Source organism: Vitis riparia, unplaced genomic scaffold (genome assembly GCF_004353265.1).
Source record: "Vitis riparia cultivar Riparia Gloire de Montpellier isolate 1030 unplaced genomic scaffold, EGFV_Vit.rip_1.0 scaffold655_pilon_pilon, whole genome shotgun sequence".
NCBI classification, from domain to species: Eukaryota; Viridiplantae; Streptophyta; class Magnoliopsida; order Vitales; family Vitaceae; genus Vitis; species Vitis riparia.
The window spans coordinates 82,322-102,998 of NW_023269727.1; the positions used below are offsets into that span (position 1 = coordinate 82,322).

Here is a 20,677-nt window from a genome sequence, read left to right on the forward strand (position 1 = left end):
ATGACCATTACTATCACTTAACGTCACTATTAATGTCAAAGTCACCATTACGGCTACTATCACCATTATCATTACTGTTAATATCACCGTTACCCTTATCGTTACCGTCACCGTAACCGTTACTGTCACCATTACAGCTACCGTCACCGTTACTGTTAACGTTACAGCTACCGTCACCATTACCGTTACTGTTATCGTCACTATTACCATCATTATCACTGTCACCGTTACCATCAGGCTTATCGTCATTGATACCGTTACCGTTATCGTCACCGTTACCGTTACTATTACCATTACTCTTTCTATTATCGTTATCATTATTGTTACCGTCATCGTGATCGTGATCGTTACCGCTACCGTCACTATCACCGTTACTGTCATTGTTACCGTTATCGTCATCGTCATCTTTACTGTTATTATCACCATTACGATTACCGTTACCGCCACGATAACCATTACCATCACCGTTACCGTTATCGTTTTCATCATTGTTACCATTACCATTATCTTTAACATTACCGTTACTATTACCATCACTGTTACCGCGTCACCGTCACCTTCATTGATACCATCATCGTTTTCGTCACTGTTACCGTCATCGTTACTGTGACCATCACCGTTACCGTTAGCGTCACCATCATTATTATTGTCACCATCACCGTTACCGCCACCGTCACCATTACCATCGTCGTTTAAGTCATCGTTATTAGAATAGTTTCTATCACCATTACCGTTACTATTACAATGGCCGTTACTCTTACCGTTACCGTTATGATTACTGTTACTATTACCATTACTGATACACTCACCGTTACTGTTACCGTCACTATCCCCGTTACCATTACTGTCACCGTTACCATTATCGTCACAATTACCGTTATTGTGATTGTTACCGTGACAAGTACCATTATCGTCATCGTTATCGTCACCATGACCATCACCGTTACTGTTACCGTGACTGTCATTGTGACCGTCTCCGTCACCGTCACCATGACCATCACCGTTACCGTCACTGTGACCGTCTTTGTCACCATTACCATCACGATCATCGTTACTGTAACCGTCATGGTCATGGGCACCGTGATCATCACCGTGACCATCAATGTTACAGTCACTGCTACCGTCATTATTACCATTACTGTTGCCGTAATCGTTACCGTTATCGTCACTGCTACTATCACCGTTACCGTCCCCATTACTCTCACCGCTACCATTATCGTTATCATCACCGTTATCGATACTGTTATCGTAACCGTTACTGTCATCGTTACGTCACCGTCACCATCACCATTACCGTTATTGTCAACGTTATTGTAATCGTTACCGTTATCGTAACCATTACTATTATCTTACCGTCATCGTCATCGTTACAATTATCATTACAGTTACCGTTACCGTCACCATTATCGATACTGTTACCGTTACCGTCACCGTTACCATTACCATTATCGTAACCATTACTGTCATTGTTATCGTCATCGTTATCATATCCGTTACCGTCATCGTTATTGTCACCGTTACCGTCACCATTACTGTCAGTGTTACCGTCACCATCATCGTTACCAATACTGTCAATGTTACCGTCATTGTTACAATCAATGTCACCGTTATTATTACCGTCACTATTAAAGTAACTGTTACCATTACCATCGCCATTATCGTTATCGTTACCATTACAGTCAGCGTTATCGTTACCGTCATCATTTCCATTACCGTCACTGTCAACCTTACCGTTATCGTTATGGTCACCGTCATCGTTATGTTACTTTTACCGTTATCGTCACCGTCACTATCACCGTAATTGTTACTGTTATTGTAATCACTACTGTCACCGTTACTATTACCATTATCGTCATTGTTATTGATATAGTTACTGTCACCTTCACCGTTACCGTTACCGTTACCGTTACCATTACCGATACTATTTCTATCAATGTCATTGTTATCGTTTTCGATATCGTTACCATTATTATCACCATTATCCTCACAGGTACCATCATCGTTATTGTGACAGTCACCGTAATCGACACCATCACCGTGATCATCACCGTCACTGCCACCGTTACCATCACTGTTAAAGTCACCGTCACCACCGTTTTCGTTATTGTCACCGTTACCGATACTTTTACGGTCACAGTTACCGTCACCATCACAGTTACCGTTATCGTTACGATAACCATCACCGTTATAGTTACGATAACTGTCACCGTTACCGTCACCGTCCCGTCACTATCACCCATTACCTTTACTATTAGTGTTTGCGTTATTGTTACCGTCATTGTTACCATCATCATGACCATTATTGTCACCGCTACCGTTACCATAATCATGACTATTACCGTCACCGTCATCGTTATCGTCATTGTGACCATTACCGTTACCTTTACTGTCACCGTTACTGTCATCGTGACCCTTACCGTTACCATTTTTCATTGTTACTTTATTCAATTTTCTGTAATCCACAGATAACAGCAAGGATCCATCCTTCTTTATAAACAATACTGGAGCACCCAAAGGTAAGGTACTAGGTCGAATAAACCCTTTAGTTTGCAACTCCTGCAACTGAATGTTCAATTCCTTAAGTTCAACTAGAGCCATCCTATATGGAGCTATTGATATTGGATCTGTACCTAGATACAATTCAATAGAAAAATCCATCTCTCTGTGAGGAGGTAAACATGGCAATTCTTTAGGAAAAACATCAACAAATTCACAAACCATTGGAATACAATCTATAGTTGTCATCTTTTTGCTTTCTCCCTTCATATTAAAAAGAAAATAGTGCCCGCCATCCTTTCTTGACCACTAGTCATCCAGGTTTTGAATTAGTGGAATAAATGTAAGCCTTCTATCATTGTAGAAACTCAAATATGAACTAGAAGAGGTTTGGAATGTTACTTTCTTCAGATAACAATCTAACATAGCATGATGCCGGGCAAGCCAATCCATCCCCACAATTACATCAAAGGATGAAATATCAAGAAGAACCAAATCCATTGTAACTTCAAGACCCCCAATATAAAGTACACAAGCACAACACACCCACTTGGTTTCCACCTTACCACCCATAGGAGTCTCAACACATAATGAACAATGAAGGGGAACAAATTCTATGTCTAGCATGGAGGCAAATGATGCAGAAATAAAAGAATGGGTAGCTCCTGGATCAAATAAAACATGTGCCCAAGTACTAAAACATAAGATCATACCTTCCACCAAGGCATTTGACTCTGCATTTTGTGACCCTATTGCATAAAATCTCCCTTGGATTCGTGGGTTCATCCGTTGAAACTGTCGTTGAGATGGCTAGTATGCAAGTCGTTGAAATTTTGGGCACTCCTTCCTAAGATGTCCCACCTCACCACATTCATAACATCTCCTTGGTCCCTTGCCCCAACCTGTAGTCCCACTATACTGCTCTTGTTTTCTTGGTTGTTGTTGGGGATGAGTCACTTTTGGGTGCTTGAAATCTCGTTTTTACACAAATTTTACCGTTAATTTGTTTCAGCATACCATTAGGAACAAAAATAAACCGAAATTACAAATTAAACAACTTGCTTACCTTAAATCTACACTTTCTCTCTCTAGATTCTCTCTCTAACTCAAGCTGTTGCAGCTAAAATGGTGCAAAACGAGCTATTGGCCTCTATATAGGGCTCTCCATGCAGTCAAGTAGGAGGTGGCAGCCATGTGGCCTACCACCAGCCCATCCAAGTAGGAGCTGGCATGCCACTTGGCTTCCACTAACTCCAACTTCCCAATTTTGCACTTTAGTCCTTCAAGTTATCAAAAATAAAACCCATTATTGCCCATTAGTTCTTTAGGTTTTCAAAACTATAATCAGCCCCTAAAAACTAATAAGCATGGCTAAGTCATTAACTAATCTCAATTAACCTTAATCAAACTTTAATTCATAATTAAATAGGATTAACACTAAACTAGTTTTAACATCTAATTAAGCACGTTTAAAGTTAAGTACTAAGATAATCATTATTGTCTATTTAATTCATTAGTGCTAGGTATTATAGTTACTATCACCTTTACCATCACCATTATCGATACCATTACCGTCATCGTTACCGTTATCTTTACCATTACCGTTATCATAACCGTTATGTCATTGTTACCGTCATCGTTATCGTCATTGTTACCGTCATCGTTATCGTCACTGTTACCATTTTCGTTACCATTACTGTCATCGTTATCGTTACCATCACCGTTACCATTACCATTACCATCGCCATTATTGTTACCGTTACCGTTCGCGATACCGTTTCTATCACCGTCACCATCACTGTTACCATCACCAGCATCATTGTTATTGTCACTAATATCGTAATCGTTACAGTTATCGTAACCAGTAGTCACCATTACCGTCCTCGTTACTGTCACCGTTACCGTTATTGTTACCATCATCGTTACCGTCACCATTATTGATACTGTTACTGTCACCTTCACCGTTACGGTTACCATTACCATTATCGTAACCGTTACTGTTACTATCACTGTCATCATTACAGTTTACAATATTGTTACAGTTATCGTAACCGTTACTATCACCATTACTGTCACAGTAATCGACACCATCACCGTCACCGCCACCGTTACCATCATCGTCACCGTCACCGCCACCGTTACCATCATCGTCACCGTCACCGTAATCAACACCATCACCGCCACCGTCATCATCACCGTTACCGATACTTTAACAGTCACCGTCATCGTTACTATAATCATCACAGTTACCTTTACTGTTACGATTACCGTCACCGTCACCCATTACCTTTACTGTTATTGTTACCATCACCGTCACGATTGCTGTCATCGTGACCATTATTGTCACTGTTACCATTACTGTCATTGTCATGGTTACCGTCACCGTCACGATTACCGTCATCGTGACCATTATTGTCACCGTTACCATTATCGTCACCATTACTGTTACCATCACCGTTACCATTACCATCACTTTCACCGTTATCGTTATCGTGACCCTTACCGTTACCATTATCATTACCGTCACCGTTACCATTATTGTCACTGTTAATGTCATCGTGACCATTACCGTTATCGTGACCATTACCGTTACTGTCACTATTAACGTCAATGTCACCATCATGGTTACCGTTACTGTAATCGTTACCGTCCGTGATACCGTTACTATCACTGTTACCGTGACCGTAATAGTTACTGTCACCATCACCGTTACTATCATCGTCATTGTTACTATTACCATTATAACTACCATCACCGTTACTGTTACAGTAATCGTTACCATCATCGTCACTGTTACCGTCATTGTTATTGTTACCGTTATCGTTATTGTTATCGTCATCGTTACCATTACTCTTTCTGTTATTGTTACTGTTACCGTCAACGTTACTGTCATCGTGACCGTGACCGTTACCGCCATCGTCACAGTCACCATTGTTGTTACCATTACTGTTACTGTCATTGTCATATTTACTATTACCATTACTATCACGGTCACCAATACCGTTACTATCATTGTAACCTTTTCCGTAACCGTCATCGTTACCGTTATTGTCACCATCACCGTTACCATCGTCATTTCCATCACTATTACCGTCACCATTATTTTTAACATTTTCGTTACTGTTACCATCACAGTCATAGTTACCATAGCTATTTCTGTCATTGTTATTGGCACCATTATCTTTAACATTACCGTTATTGTTACCGTCATCGTTACTGTGACCGTTACCAATACCGTTACTGTTACCATGACTATGACTATTACCATTACCAATACTGTTACTGTTACCATGACTATGACTATTACCATTACCACAACCGTAACTCTAATTGTTACCATTATCGTCACTGTCATCGTCATCGTTACTGTGACCCTCACAGTTATTGTTGCGATTACCGTCACCGTCATCCTTATCATAACCGTTATCATAATAGTTACCGTCACGGTCACTGTTACCGTAATCATTATCGTCACCGTTACCAACGTCATTTAAGTCATTGTTATCAGAACCGTTTCTATCACCGTTATTGTTACTATTACTGTTACAGTTACCGTCATCGTTACTATTACCGTTACCGTTAGTGTTACAGTTACCGTCATCGTTACTATTATCGTCACTGTCATTGTCCCCGTTACCATTACTATTACTGTCACCCTCACCGTTACCACTATCATTACCGTTATCGTGACAAGTATCGTTATCGTCACTATTACCATCACCTTTACCGTTACTATCACCGTTATCGTTACCGTTACCGTAATTGCTACCGTTATTGTAACCATTACTGTCATCGTTACCGTCACCGTTACCATCACCGTCGCCTTTATTGTCATCGTTACAGTTATTGTCACCATTATCATTACCGTCACCTTTACCATCACCGTCGCCATTATCGTTACCATTACTGCTATCGTAACCGTTACTATCATCGTTATCATCACTATTACCATCATCGTTATTGTCACCGTTACCATCACTATTACCATCACTTTCACCGTAAGCATTACATTCACCGTCACCATTACCGTTCTATTATAGTTACTGTCACCATCATTGTTATCATCACCGTTACCGTTATCGTTATTGTTACTTTTACTCTTACCGTCATCATTACCATTACCTTCATTGTTACTGATACTGTCAACATTACTGTCATTGTTACAATCAACGTCACCATTATCATTATCGTTACCGTCACCGTTACCGTTACCATCACCATTATGGTTACCATCACTGTTACCATCTATGATATCGTTACCGTTATCGTCACCGTCAACCTTACCATTATTGTTATGGTCACCGTCACCTTGACAATTATTGTAATCATTACTATTGTCATTATCGTCACCATCACTGTTACCGTTACTATCACCATTACCGTAATCGCTACTGTTATCGTAACCATTACTGTCATCGTTACCATTACCGTCACCATTACCATGACTGTTATTGTTATCATTACCATTATCGTAACCGTTACTATCATAGTTATTGTCATCGTTATCGTCACGGTTACCATCATTGTCATCGTAAGCATTACAGTCACCGTCACTATTACTGTCATCGTTATCGTCACCGTTACCGTTATCGTTATCATTACAGTTGTTGTTACCATTACAGTCACCGTTACCGTTATTGTTAGCGTAACTGTTATCGTTACCATTATGATTACCGTCACTGTTACCATCTGTGATACCATTACCGTCATCATCACCGTCAACCTTACCATTATCATTACGGTCATTGTCATCGTTACTATTAGTATTATCGTTATAATCACCGTCACCTTGACCATTATCGTAATCGTTATTGTCGTTGTTATCGTCACCATCGCCGCTACCATTACTATCACAGTTACCGTTATCGTTACTATAATCGCTACCGTTATCATAATCATTATTGTCATCATTACTGTCATTGTTACCATCACCGTCACCGTTACAGTTACCGTTACTGTTACTGTCACCTTTACCATCACCATTATCCATACCATTACTATCATCGTCACTATTATCATTACCATTACCGTTATTATCATCATTATCGTCATTGTTACCATCATTGTAATCGTCACCATTACCATCATCGTCACTGTTATCATTACCATTACCGTTATCATAACTGTTATTATCATCGTTATTGTCACTGTTATCGTCACCATTACCATCATCGTTATCATCACCGTTACCATCACTGTCATCGTAAGCATTACAATCATCGTTTCCGTCACCATTATCGTTACTTTTACCCTTACCGTCATCGTTACCATTACCTTCATCGTTATTGATACTGTCAATGTTACAATCAATGTCACCATTATCGTTACTGTCACCGTTACAATATGTGATACCACTACCGTCATCGTTTCCGTCATCATCACTGTCAACCTTACCATTATCATTACGGTCATCGTCATCGTTATTATTACTATTACCGTTATAATCATCATCACCTTGACTATTATCGTAATCGTTACTGTCGATGTTACCGTCACCAACGCTGTTACCGTTACTATCATAGTTACCGTTACTGTTACTATAATCGCTACCATTATCATAATCATTATTGTCATCGTTACTGTCATTGTTACCATCACCGTCACCGTTACATTTACCGTTACCGTTATTGTCACCATTACTGTTACTGTCACCTTTACCGTCACCATTATCCATACCATTACCATCATCGTCACTATTATCATTACCATTACCGTTATCATAACCGTTATTATCATCGTTATCGTCATTGTTATCGTCACCATTACCATCATCGTCACTGTTATCATTACCATTACCGTTATTATCATCGTTATCGTCACTGTTACTGTCATTGTTATCGTCACCATTACCATCATCGTTATCGTCACCGTTACCATCATCGTTATCGTCACCGTTACCATCACTGTCATCGTAAGCATTACAGTCATCGTTACCGTCACTGTTACTGTTACTTTTACCCTTACTGTCATCGTTACCATTACCTTCATCGTTACTGATACTGTCAACGTTACCGACAATTTTACAATCAATGTCACCATTATCGTTACCATTATGGTTACTGTCACCGTGACAATATGTGATACCACTACCGTCATCGTTTCCGTCATTGTCACCGTCACCGTTACTATTACTATTGCCGTTATAATCACCGTCACCTTGACCATTATTGTAATTGTCTATCATCATTACCGTTACCATCACCTTTACCGTCACTGTTACCATCACCTTTACGGTAACCGTTACCGTTACTATCACTATTACCATTACCGTAATCACTACCGTTATTGTAACCATTACTATCATCGTTACCGTCACCGTTACCATCACTGTCACCGTTATCGTCACCGTTACAGTTATTTTACCTTTACCATCAACATTATCCATACCATTACCATCACTGTCACCGTTACTATTACCATTACTGTTATCTTAACCATTACTGTCATCGTTATTGTCACTGCTACCATCGTCGTTATCATCACTGTTATCATCATCTTTATCCTCACCATTACCGTCATCGTTATTGTCACCGTTTCTATCACCATTACCATCACTATTACCGTTATCGTAACCGCTACTATCACCATTACCGATATTGTTATTGTCACCTTCATCGTTACTATTACCGTTACCATCACTGTTATTATCACCGCCCCTATTACCATTTTCGATATGGTTAGCGTTACCGTTACCGATACTTTTATTGTCACCATCACCATTACCGTTACCGTTACGATTATCATCATCATCGTCATCGTCACCCATTACCTTTACCATTACTCTTTGCGTTATCGTTACCATCACCGATACCGTTGCCATTACCGTCACAGTAATCGTAACCGTCACCGTTTCCATGACTGTTATTGTTATTGTTACCGTCACCATTACCATAACCGTGATCATGATCGTTCTCGCCACCGTCACTGTCACTATCACCGTTACTGTTAGAGTTACTGTCACCGTCATAATTACCGTTATCGTCAACGTAACCGTTACCGTCACAATTACCGTCACTATCATTTTTTTTATCCTTGTTACTATAAACATGTTTTAGTTAAAAATCACAATCAATCATGGATTAAAGTATTTTAGCTTAAGTATTTTATTAATGGTAAGATTAACATAAATATTTGTTTAATTTGGTTTAATTGAAAAACAGATTAGTAAATGTGTGATTAATTAGGTTATTTAGGCACTTGGAATTTGTTAATAGGTTAGGTTTTAAGAAAATCAAAACAATTAGTGTTTGGTAATTAATTAGGGAATATTAATATGCATTGTAAATATTGTTTAATTTAATTCAAATTTGATTTGAGAACTTGTAGGCATGTAGATTAGAGAATATTATAATTAAAAAAATTAGCAAAAGTAAATTGTATAAATTTTCATCGTTAGGAAGTCTAAATTATGTGTTTCATTTTAGTTCCTTGTAATAGGTGAAGATCGCCTACATAGAAGAATCATAAAGGGAAAGCCCGTGTAAGGTAGGGAATTTTATGCTATCCCATGGTGTATCTGATTTCCTTCCTTGAAACATTTATTGGAAATTTCATGTCATTTCTAAAATTTCATAAAATGTTTTAATGTGTCATTGCATCTTGGTTGATTGTGTTGAAATGTTACATTGAGATTGGAACGTATATTGGTATGAAGATTCATGGTTCTGTATTGTGGAAATGGTTCATGGTATGAATGCATTGCAAAAAGGATATGGAATAATCACAGATGATATTCAGAGAATTGTTTAGTAGGAAGTGTTTATGTGATGCTATAGGCATTATCCTTTGATATATTGTTTATGTGGGACCGTGGGTCCTTGGGTGAAAGTCCCTAAAGCTTTTGAGGAAGACACTCCAATGTGGGTATATGGGGTTGGTCCTGCCCTTGGGTATGAGTCCCAAAAGACACGGGGTATGACTTGCCCTTGGGTGATGTCCTAGAAAAGTCATTATTATATTGATCGAGTATCTTGTGGAGCATTGATATCTGATATATAGATTGGTGGGGGTGAGCAGTTTATCAGTTGTGAAAGGATGGACGAGGAAAAGCAAAGATGAAACCAGCAAACATGCATACATGTTTGACATGATTGCATATTTATTAATGGTTATAAAATGTTTATCATGCATGCTATTACATGTTTAATTCAAGGTTTTTAAGTGTATGCTTAGGATGGTTATAAACTTTCCTACTGAGTTGTGAACTCACCCTATCCCTTCCACCTTTAGATGTAAGTCAAAAGATGTATGCAAGAAATAATGTTTGAGCATTGCTTTATTGCAATTGGATGTTGTTTGCTCACATTGAAAGTGTTTTGAAGCTTTGCCTTTGTATTAAAGACTGAATTTTTTTGTAGCAATGATGTAATATATATATTTGTAAGGTACACTTGTAGTATGGGCTACCCGTAGTGAACCATGGGGTTTTGGTATATGTAAATTAATGTAATACAAGTTTATTTTGTGAAACGAAACATATTTTGTTAACTAATAGTTACAAAGTTTAATATAAGATGTACACTTTATAACAGGTTTTGCATATTCTCTTTTTGCACAAAATCAAGCAAGAACTCAACATTTAAATTTTCGTATCCCTATATCTTTAACACTTATATTGTATTTGAGTATCAATTGTAAAGTTTGCAAAAAAAAAATAAAAAATCAGGGTGTCACATGGATGACCTAAGAAACTGAAGGAAGGGGTGATGGATTGAAGTAAATCAAGGTAGTTTGATAGCCCAATGAACAGGAAAGAGGATGCCCAAAATAAACTCAATGAAGGGGAATACCCTAGACAAACTTAAGGAAGGGGATGTCCGAAAACAACTCAAGGAAGGAAAATGTCCTGAACATACTCAAGGAATAGGGCATACCCTTAAACAAACTCATAGGATGGCATCCCAATTATGAGAAACCAAAGGAACAAACAATGAACATAGGCCGAACCTAGGATTGCATCCAAATATTTGGAACCCAAAGGAACTAAGAACATACCTAGATAGAAACTAGGATGACATCACAATGATGAAGAACATAACAAACAACCAACTAAGCTTAGGTAGAACCTAGGAAGGTATGTAGACGATCAGACACAAAATTAACTCAAATTTGATATAGATAGAACCTAGGATGATGTCCTAGTGATGAGAAATCAGAGGAACAAATGATTAAAATTAGAATAGTAACCCAATGACGGGTAACTAAAGGAACTAAGAATGAACAGAGATAGAACCAAGAATTATGGTCCAATGATGAGCAATAAAAAGAACAAACGAATTAGCTTAGATAGAACATAGGATGGCAACTCAATGATGTGAAACTAAACAAACTAAGAATGAGAATGAATAGAACTATGAATGGCGTTCCAATGATGAGCAATCTCGGGAACAAATAATTATGTTTAGATAGATCCTAGGATGACATCCTGATTATGGGGTGAAGGACGAGGGATACCCTAAACAAACTTAAGGAAGTGGGATGCCCTAAACGATGCCCTTAATAAACTTAATGAAGGGAATTCTCTACACAAAGTCAATGAAGGGGGATGCTCTAAGCAAATTTTTGAGTAAGCGGGATGCCCTTAAAAAGCCAATGGAAGAAGAACGTCGTAAATGAACATTAAGAAGGGGGATTCACTAACAAGACTCATAGAAAGGGCATGCCAAAAACAAACTCCACCAAACTAGGATGCCCAATCCCAACAAAAACGGATATGCTAAAAAACGTCAATAAATGGAGTTGCACTAAACAAATTACTGGATGGGATGCCCTACTACACTAAATGAAGTGGGAGTCTGCTAAGTAATACCTAGGAAAGGGTATACCCTAAAAGAATTGAAGGAAGTTGGTAGGTCTAAACAAACTATAGGAAAGAGAATGAATTAAAAATCAACATGAAGGTGGATGACCTAAGAAACTGAAGGAAGGGTGATGGAATTAAGTAAATCAAGCTAGTTTAATAGTCCAATGAACAGGAATGTCCTAAAAAAATAGACGAATGTGAATACCCTAATAACACTCAAGGAAAGAGAATACCTTAAAGAAACTCATCAAAGGGGAATACCCTAAACAAACTTAAGGAAGGGGATTCACGAAAACAACTCAAGGAAGGAGGATGTCCTAAACATACTCAAGGAATTGGGCATATCCTTAAACAAACTCATAGTATGGCGTCCTAATTATGAGAAAACAAACTCATAGATAGTTCACAATGATGTGAACCAAAGGTACAAACAATGAACATAGGCCGAACGTAGGATTGCATCCAAATGTTAGGAAAAAAGGAACAAAGAATGAACTTAGATTAAAACTAGGATAGTAACCCAATAACGGGTAACTAAAGGAACAAAGAATGAACAGAGATAGAACGAAGAATTAGGGTCCAATGATGAGCAATCAAAAGAACAAACGAATTAGCTTAGATAGCGCCTAGGATGGCATCTCAATGATGCGAAACTAAACAAAACTAAGAATTAAAATGAATAGAACTATGAATGGCTTTCCAATGATGAACAATCTCGGAAACAAATAATTATGTTTAGATAGAACCTAGGATGACATCCTGATTATGGGGTGAAGGACGAGGGATACCCTTGTCCAAAGGAACGAAGAATGAACAGAGATAGAACCAAGAATTATGGTCCAATCATGGATGAGCAATCAAAAGAACAAACTAATTAGCTTAGAAAAAACCTAGGATGGCATCTCAATGATGTGAAACTAAACAAACTAAGAATGAAAATGAATAAAACTATGAATGGTGTTCCAATGATGAGCAACCTCGGGAACAAATGATTATGTTTAGATAGAACCTAGGATGACATCCTAATTATGGGGTGAAGGACAAGGGATACCCTAAACAAACTTAAGGAAGTGGGATGCCCTAAAAGATGCCCTTAATAAGCTTAATGAAGGAAATCTCTAAACAAAGTCAAGGAAGGGGGGATGCTCTAAGCAAATTCGAGTAAGCGGGATGGCCTTAAATAGACAAAGGAAGATGAGCATCGTAAATGAAAATTAAGAAGGGGGATTCACTAATCAGAATCATAGAAAGGGCATGCTGCAAACAAAATCTACCAAGGGGGATGCCCAATCCAAACAAAAGCGGTTGTGCTTAAAAACCGCAAGAAAAGGAGTTGCGCTAAACAAACTACTGGATTGGGATGCCCTACTACACTACAGGAAGTGGGAGTTTGCTAAGTAAACCCTAGAAGAATTGAAGGAAGTTGGTTGTTTTTAAAAAATTCTAGGAAAGGGAATGAATTAAAAATCTCCATGAGGATGGATGACCTAAGAAACTGAACGAAGGGTGATGGACTAAAGTAAATCAAGGTAGTTTGATAGCCCAATGAATACGAATGTCCTAGAAAAATAGAGGAATGTGAATACTCTAATAACACTCGAGGAAAGAGGATGCCCTACATAAATTCAATGAAGGGGAATACCCTAAACAAACTTAAGGAAGGGGATGCCCGAAAAAACCTCAAGGAAGAAGGATGTCCTAAACATATTAAAGGAATAGGGCGTACCCTTAAACAAAATCATAAGATTGCCTCCTAATTATGAGAAACCAAAGGAACCTATGAATAAGCTTGGATAGTTCACAATGATGGGAAACAAAATGAAAGAACAATGAAAATAGGCCAAACCTAGGATTGCATCCAAATGTTTGGATCCCAAAGGAATTAAGAACAAACCTAGATAGAAACTAGGATGACAAACATAACAAACAACCAACCAAGCCTAGGTAGAACCTAGGATGGTATGCAGACGATTGGATATAAAATTAACTGAAATTGCATATAGATAGAACCTAAGATGACGTCCTAGTGATGAGAAATCAGAGGAACCAACGAATAAACTTAGATTAAAACTACGATAGTACCCCAATGATAGGGAACTAAATGAATAGAGATAGAACCAAGAATTAAGGTCTAATGATGAGCAATCAAAAGAACAAACGAATTAGGTTAAATAGAACCTAGGATTGCAACTCAATGATGTGAAACAAAACAAACTAAGAATGAAAATGAATAAAACTATGAATGGCGTTCCAATGATGAGGAATCTCAGGAACAAATGATTATGTTTACATAGAACCTAGGATGAAATCCTGATTATGGGGTGAAGGACGATGGATACGTTAAAAAAACTTAAGAAAAGTGGCATGGCCTAAACGATGCCCTTAATAAACTTAATGAAGGGAATTCTCTACACAAAGTCAACGAAGGGGGATGCTCTTAAGTAAATTTGAGTAAGCGTGATGCCCTTAAAAAGCCAATGGAAGAAGAACGTCGTAAATGAACATTAAGATGGGGAATTCACTTATAAGACTCGTAGAAAGGGCATGCCACAAACAATCTCTACCAAGAAGGATGCCCAATCCCAACAAAAGCGGTTGTGCTAAAAAACCTCAAGAAATGGAGTTGCACTAAACATACTACTGGATGGGGATGCCCTACTACTCTAAAGGATGTGGGAGTCTGCTAACTAATCCCTAGGAAAGGGTATGCCCTAAAAGAATTGAAGGAAGTTGCTTGGTCTAAACAAACTCTAGGAAAGGGAATGAATTAAAAATCTCCATGAGAATGGATAACCTAAGAAACTGAAGGAAGGGTGATGGACTAAAGTAAATCAAGGTTGTTGATAGCCCAGTGAACAGGAATACCCTAATAAAACTCAATGAAGGGGAATACCCTAAACAAATATAAGGAAGGGGATGCCCGAAAACAACTCATGGATGGAGGATGTCCTGAACATACTAAAGGAATAGGGCGTACCCTTAAACAAACTCATAGGTTGGCGTCCAATTATGAGAAACCAAAGGAACATATGAATAAGCTTAGATAGTTCACAATGATGGGAAACAATTTGAACGAACAATGAAAATAGGCCGAACCTAGGATTGCATCCAAATATTTGAAACCCAAAGGAACTAAGAACAAACCTAGATTGAAACTAGGATGACATCACAATGACAAGAAACATAACAAACAACCAACTAAGCTTAGGTAGAACCTAGGATGGTTTGCAGATGATTGAACACAAAATTAACTCAAATTGCATATAGATAGAACCTAGGATGATGTCCTAGTGATGAAAAATAATAGAAACAAAAAAATAAACATAGATTAAAACTATGATAGTATCCCGATGACGGGAAACTAAAGGAACGAAGAATGAACAGAGATAGAACCAAGAATTATGGTCCAATGATGAGCAATCAAAAGAACAAACGAATTAGCTTAAATAGAACCTAGGATGGCATCTCAATGATGTGAAACTAAACAAACTAACAATGAAAATGAATAGAGCTATGAATGGCGTTCAATTGATGAGCAATCTCCGGAACAAATGATTATGTTTAGATAGAACCTAGGATTACATCCTATGGAAGTGGGATGCCCTAAATGATGCGCTTAATAAACTTAATGAAGGAAGGGAGATGCTCTAAGCAAATTCGAGTAAGTGGGATGTCCTTAAAAGGCCAATGGAAGAAGAGCGTCATAAATGAACATTAAGAAGGGTGATTCGCTAATAAGACTCATAGAAAGGGCATGCCACAAACAAACTCTACCTATGGGATGCCCAATCCCAACAAAAGTGGTTGTGCTAGAAAACCTCAAGAAATAGAGTTGCGCTAGACAAGCTATTGGATGGGGATGCCCTACTACACTAAAGGAAGTGGGAGTCTGTTAAGTAATCCCTAGGAAAGGGTATGCCCTAAAAGAATTGAAGGAAGTTTGTTGGTCTAAAAAAACTCTAGAAAAGGGAATGAACTAAAAATTTCCATGAAGATGAATGACCTAAGAAACTGAAGGAAGGGTGATGGACTAAAGTAAATTAAGGTACTTTGATAGCCCAATGAGCAAGAATGTCCTAAAAAAATAGACGAATGGGAATACCCTAATAACACTTGTGGAAAGCGGATGCCCTAAATTAACTCAATGAAGGGGAATACCCTAAAAAAACTTAAGGAAAGGGATGCCTGAAAAAACCTTAGGGAAGGAGGATGTCCTAAACATACTCAAGGAAAAAGGCATACCCTTAAACAAACTCAAGAAAGGGGGATGTGCTAAACATACTCAAGGATGCGGGCATAACCTAAACAAACGCAAGGAATAGGAATTCTACAAAGAAACTATGGGATGGAGAGGAGGAGATGCCTTAATAACATTGAAGAAAAGGGGATGATCTAAAACATAGATAAGGAAGGTGGATGGCATAAATTAACTGAATGAAGGTTAAACAAAATAATGGAAAAAGATGCCTTAATAAGACTCGGTAAAATTACATTCCCTTAATGAACTCAGGGAAGCTCCATGCATTAAAGAAACACAAAAGGTGAGGTTGCCAGAAATAAACTCAACGATGGAGGATGTCCTAAACAATCTAAAAAAGAAGCGTTGCCGTAAGGAAACTCATGGAAGGTGTGTTTCACTTCTGCCGCGGTCTTCAACCTTAAGTCTTTCTTGGGAGTTCCACTCTATATCAGGTATTCTACCTCAAGGTTTCTCAGGTTGCACCCTTTTTTTAGGTGCTTCAGCCCCTTCGGTCTCTCTTTGAGGTGAGCCTTTGGGTCATTTGGACAAAGGAATGGGGAAAAAACTAGCATAACCTATTGAAGGGCTGATACAATAATAGCCCTGTATCTCTTATGCTCATTATCCCAGGAATATGATATGCGCTTTAAGGCGTCCCCAAGATATGTTTTCAGATAGTGCTATACAATTACAACCTGTCTTTGCTCAATGGATACAAAACACCTATGCCCTAGCACATGCTAATAAGACTCAAGAATGAGGGTTGCCTTAAAAATAATCAAATGAGGGGGATGCCATATGTCACACCCCAATTTTTATTATTATTATTATTTATTCTTCAACTAAACAATTGATACTCAAATACAGTATAAGTGCTCTCAAAACTTTAAATGTTGAGTTCCTACTTGAATTTGTTCAAAAAGAGGACATCCTGTATTAAACATTGTGACTATTAAGTTAACAAAATATGTTTTGTTTCACAAAAGAAACTTGTACAACATTAATTTGCATATACCAAACCCCATTGTTTACTACGGGTAGTCCATACTACAAGTGTATTTGACAAATATATATATTACATCATTCCAACAAAAGGTTTAGTCTTGATACAAAAGGCATGGCCTCAAAAGACTTTCAATATGAGCAAACATCATCCAATCACAGTAAAGCATTGCTCAAGCATTATTTCCTGCATAGGTCTTCTGTCCTGCATCTAGAGGTGGAAGGGATAGGGTGAGTTCACAAATCAGTAGGAAAGTTTATAACCATCCTAAGTATACCCTTAAAAACCTTGAATTAAACGTTTAACAACATGCATGATAAACATTTCATAACCATTAACAAATGTGGATTCATGTCAAACATGCATGCATGTGTTTGTTGGTTTCATCGTTTCTTTTCCCTATCCATCCTTTCACAACTGATAAATTGCTGACTCCCAACAATCTACACAGCAGATATCAATGCTCCACAAGAAACTCGATCAATATAATAATGACTATTCTGGGACATCACCCAAGGGCAAGTCATACCCCGTGTCTTTTGGGACTCATACCCAAGGGCAGGACCAACCCCGTGTCTTTAGGGACTAAAACCCAGGGGCAAGACCAACCCCATACACCCACATCGGAGTGTCTTCCTCGAGGGCTTTAGGGACTTTCACCCACGGTCCCACATAAACAATATATCAAATGATAAGGCCTGTAGCATCACATAAGCACTTCGCCACCAATAAATTATCTGAATATGATCTGTGATAATTCCATATCCTTCTTGCAATGCAATCACACCATAAACCATTTCGACAACACAAAACCACGAATCTTCATACCAATATACGTTCCAACATCATGGTAACATTTCAATGCAATAAACCAAGATGCAATGACACTTTAAAAGATTTTATGAAATCATAGAAATACCATAAAATTCCAGCAAATAATTCAAGGACAGATATGAGATAGAATAGCATAAAATTCCCTACCTTACACCGACTTCCTTTTTGTGTTTCTTCTAAGTAGGCGATATTTGCCTATTACGAGGAACTGAAATGAAACAACATAATTTAGGTTTCCTAACCATGAAAATTTATATAGTTTATTGTTGCAAAATTTTTAATTCTCACATTCTCTAATCTATATCCTACATGTTTTCAGATCAAATTTGAATTGAATGAAACAATATTTACAATGCATATTAATTTCCCTAATTAATTACCAAACACTAATTCTTTTGATTTTCTTAAAGCCTAACCTATTAACAAATCCCACGTGTCCAAATAACCCAATTCATCACATGTTTACTAATCTATTTTTCAATCAAACCAAATTAAACAAATATTTATGCTGATCTTACCATTAATAAAATACTTGACTTAAAATACTTTAATCTTTAATTAATTGCGATTTTTTTTTTAACTAAAACAGGTTTATAGCTAATTATACTCAACTTTTACACAATTTTTACCGTTAATTCTTTTCAACATACCATTAGGAACCAAACTAAACGAAAATTACAAAATTAAACAACTTGCTTACCTCAAATCTACACTTTCTCTCTCAAACCCAAGTTGCTGCAGGTGAAATGGTACAAAACGAGCTGCAGCCCCCTTATAAAGGGGTCTCCATGCACCCAAGCACGAGGTGGCAGCCCACATGGCTGCCACCAATCCACCCAAGTAGGATGTGGCATTCCACTAACTCCAATTTACCAAATTTGCACTTTAGTCCTTCAAGTTATAAAAAAAAAATAACACCCATAATTGCCCATTAGTCCTTTAGGTATTCATAACCCTAATCAGTCCCTAAGAACCTAATAAGCATGCTTAGATCATTAACTAATCCCACTTAACCTTAATCAAAGTTTAATTCATAATTAAACATGATTAGCACTAAACTAGTTTTAACATCTAATTAAGCAAGCTTAAAGTTAAGTACTAAAATAATCATTATTGCCTAATTACTTCATTAGTACTAGGTTTTACACCATAAGTAACTCTAAGAATAAGGGTTGTCCTAAATAAACTCTAGGAAGGGGGATTCCCGACAAGAAATTCTCAAGGAAGAGGGCACAAACACTAAACAAACTCAAAGAATAGATATTCTATAAAGAAACTAAGGGAATATGCGACGTCTTAATAAGACTAAAGGAAGGGTGATGCCCTAAATAAAGATATGGAAGGAGAATGTTGCAAACAAACTAAAAGAAGGGGATGCCCAAAAATTAAGCACAAGTATAACCTAGGATGACATCTCAATGATGAGAAACAAAAATAACAAAGAAAAAAGCTTAAATGGAAACTAGGATGGCATCCCATTTATCGAAAGCCTTAGCAAGTTAGAATGACCAATGATAGAACCTAGGATGGCGTCCTAATTATGAGAAGCCAAAGGAACATATGAATAAGCTTAGATAGTTCACAATGATGGGAAACCAAAGGAACAAACAATGAACATAGACCGAACCTAGGATTGCATCCAAATATTTGGAAATGACAAAACCAAAGGAACATACAAATAAGAACGAACAATGAACATATGTCGAACCTAGGATTGCATCCAAATGTTTCGAACCCAAAGGAACTAAGAACAAACCTAGATAGAAACTAAGATGATGTCACGATGATGAGAAACATAACAAACTACCAACTAAGCTTAGGTAGAACTAGGATGATGTCCTAGTGATGAGAAATCAGAGGAATAAACTTATATTAAAACTAGGATAGTAAACCAATGACGGATAAGTAAAGGAATGAAGAATGAACAGAGATAGAACCAAAAATTATGGTCCAATGATGAGCAATCAAAAGAACAAACGAATTAGCTTAGATGGAACCTAGGATGGCATCTCAATGATGTGAAACTAAATAAACTAAGAATAAAAATGAATAGAACTATGAATAACGTTCCAATGATGAGCAATCTTGGGAACAAATTATTATGTTTAGATAGAACCTACGATGACATTCTGATTTTGGGGTGAAGAACGAGGGATACCCTAAACAAACATAAGGAAGTCGGATGCCCTTAATAAACTTAATGAAGGGAATTCTCTAAACAAAGTAAAGGGGGATGCTCTGAGCAAATTCGAGCAAGCAGGATGCTATTAAAAAGCCAATGGTATAAGAACGTCGTAAATGA

At 37.7% G+C, this 20,677-nt stretch overlaps 4 protein-coding genes across 4 annotated transcripts; 1 reads left to right on the forward strand and 3 right to left on the reverse strand.

Annotated features, from left to right (window-relative positions):
• Positions 1-13: 13 nt before the first annotated feature.
• On the reverse strand, positions 14-686 carry LOC117910219 (N66 matrix protein-like). The gene is made up of 2 exons (XM_034824283.1): positions 544-686; positions 14-410 (listed from the first exon to the last, which is right to left on the reverse strand). The coding sequence occupies exons 1-2, from the start codon at positions 684-686 to the stop codon at positions 14-16; spliced, it is 540 nt and encodes a 179-aa protein (XP_034680174.1).
• Positions 687-4,865: 4,179 nt separating this feature from the next.
• Positions 4,866-5,990, forward strand: LOC117910220. Its single transcript, XM_034824284.1, has one exon. The coding sequence runs from the start codon at positions 4,866-4,868 to the stop codon at positions 5,988-5,990; it is 1,125 nt and encodes a 374-aa protein (XP_034680175.1).
• On the reverse strand, positions 5,987-8,881 carry LOC117910221 (probable serine/threonine-protein kinase clkA). The gene has a single exon (XM_034824285.1). The coding sequence runs from the start codon at positions 8,879-8,881 to the stop codon at positions 5,987-5,989; it is 2,895 nt and encodes a 964-aa protein (XP_034680176.1).
• A 45-nt stretch (positions 8,882-8,926) lies between these two features.
• LOC117910222 (aspartate and glycine-rich protein-like) lies at positions 8,927-9,517 on the reverse strand. The gene has a single exon (XM_034824286.1). The coding sequence runs from the start codon at positions 9,515-9,517 to the stop codon at positions 8,927-8,929; it is 591 nt and encodes a 196-aa protein (XP_034680177.1).
• Positions 9,518-20,677: the final 11,160 nt, after the last annotated feature.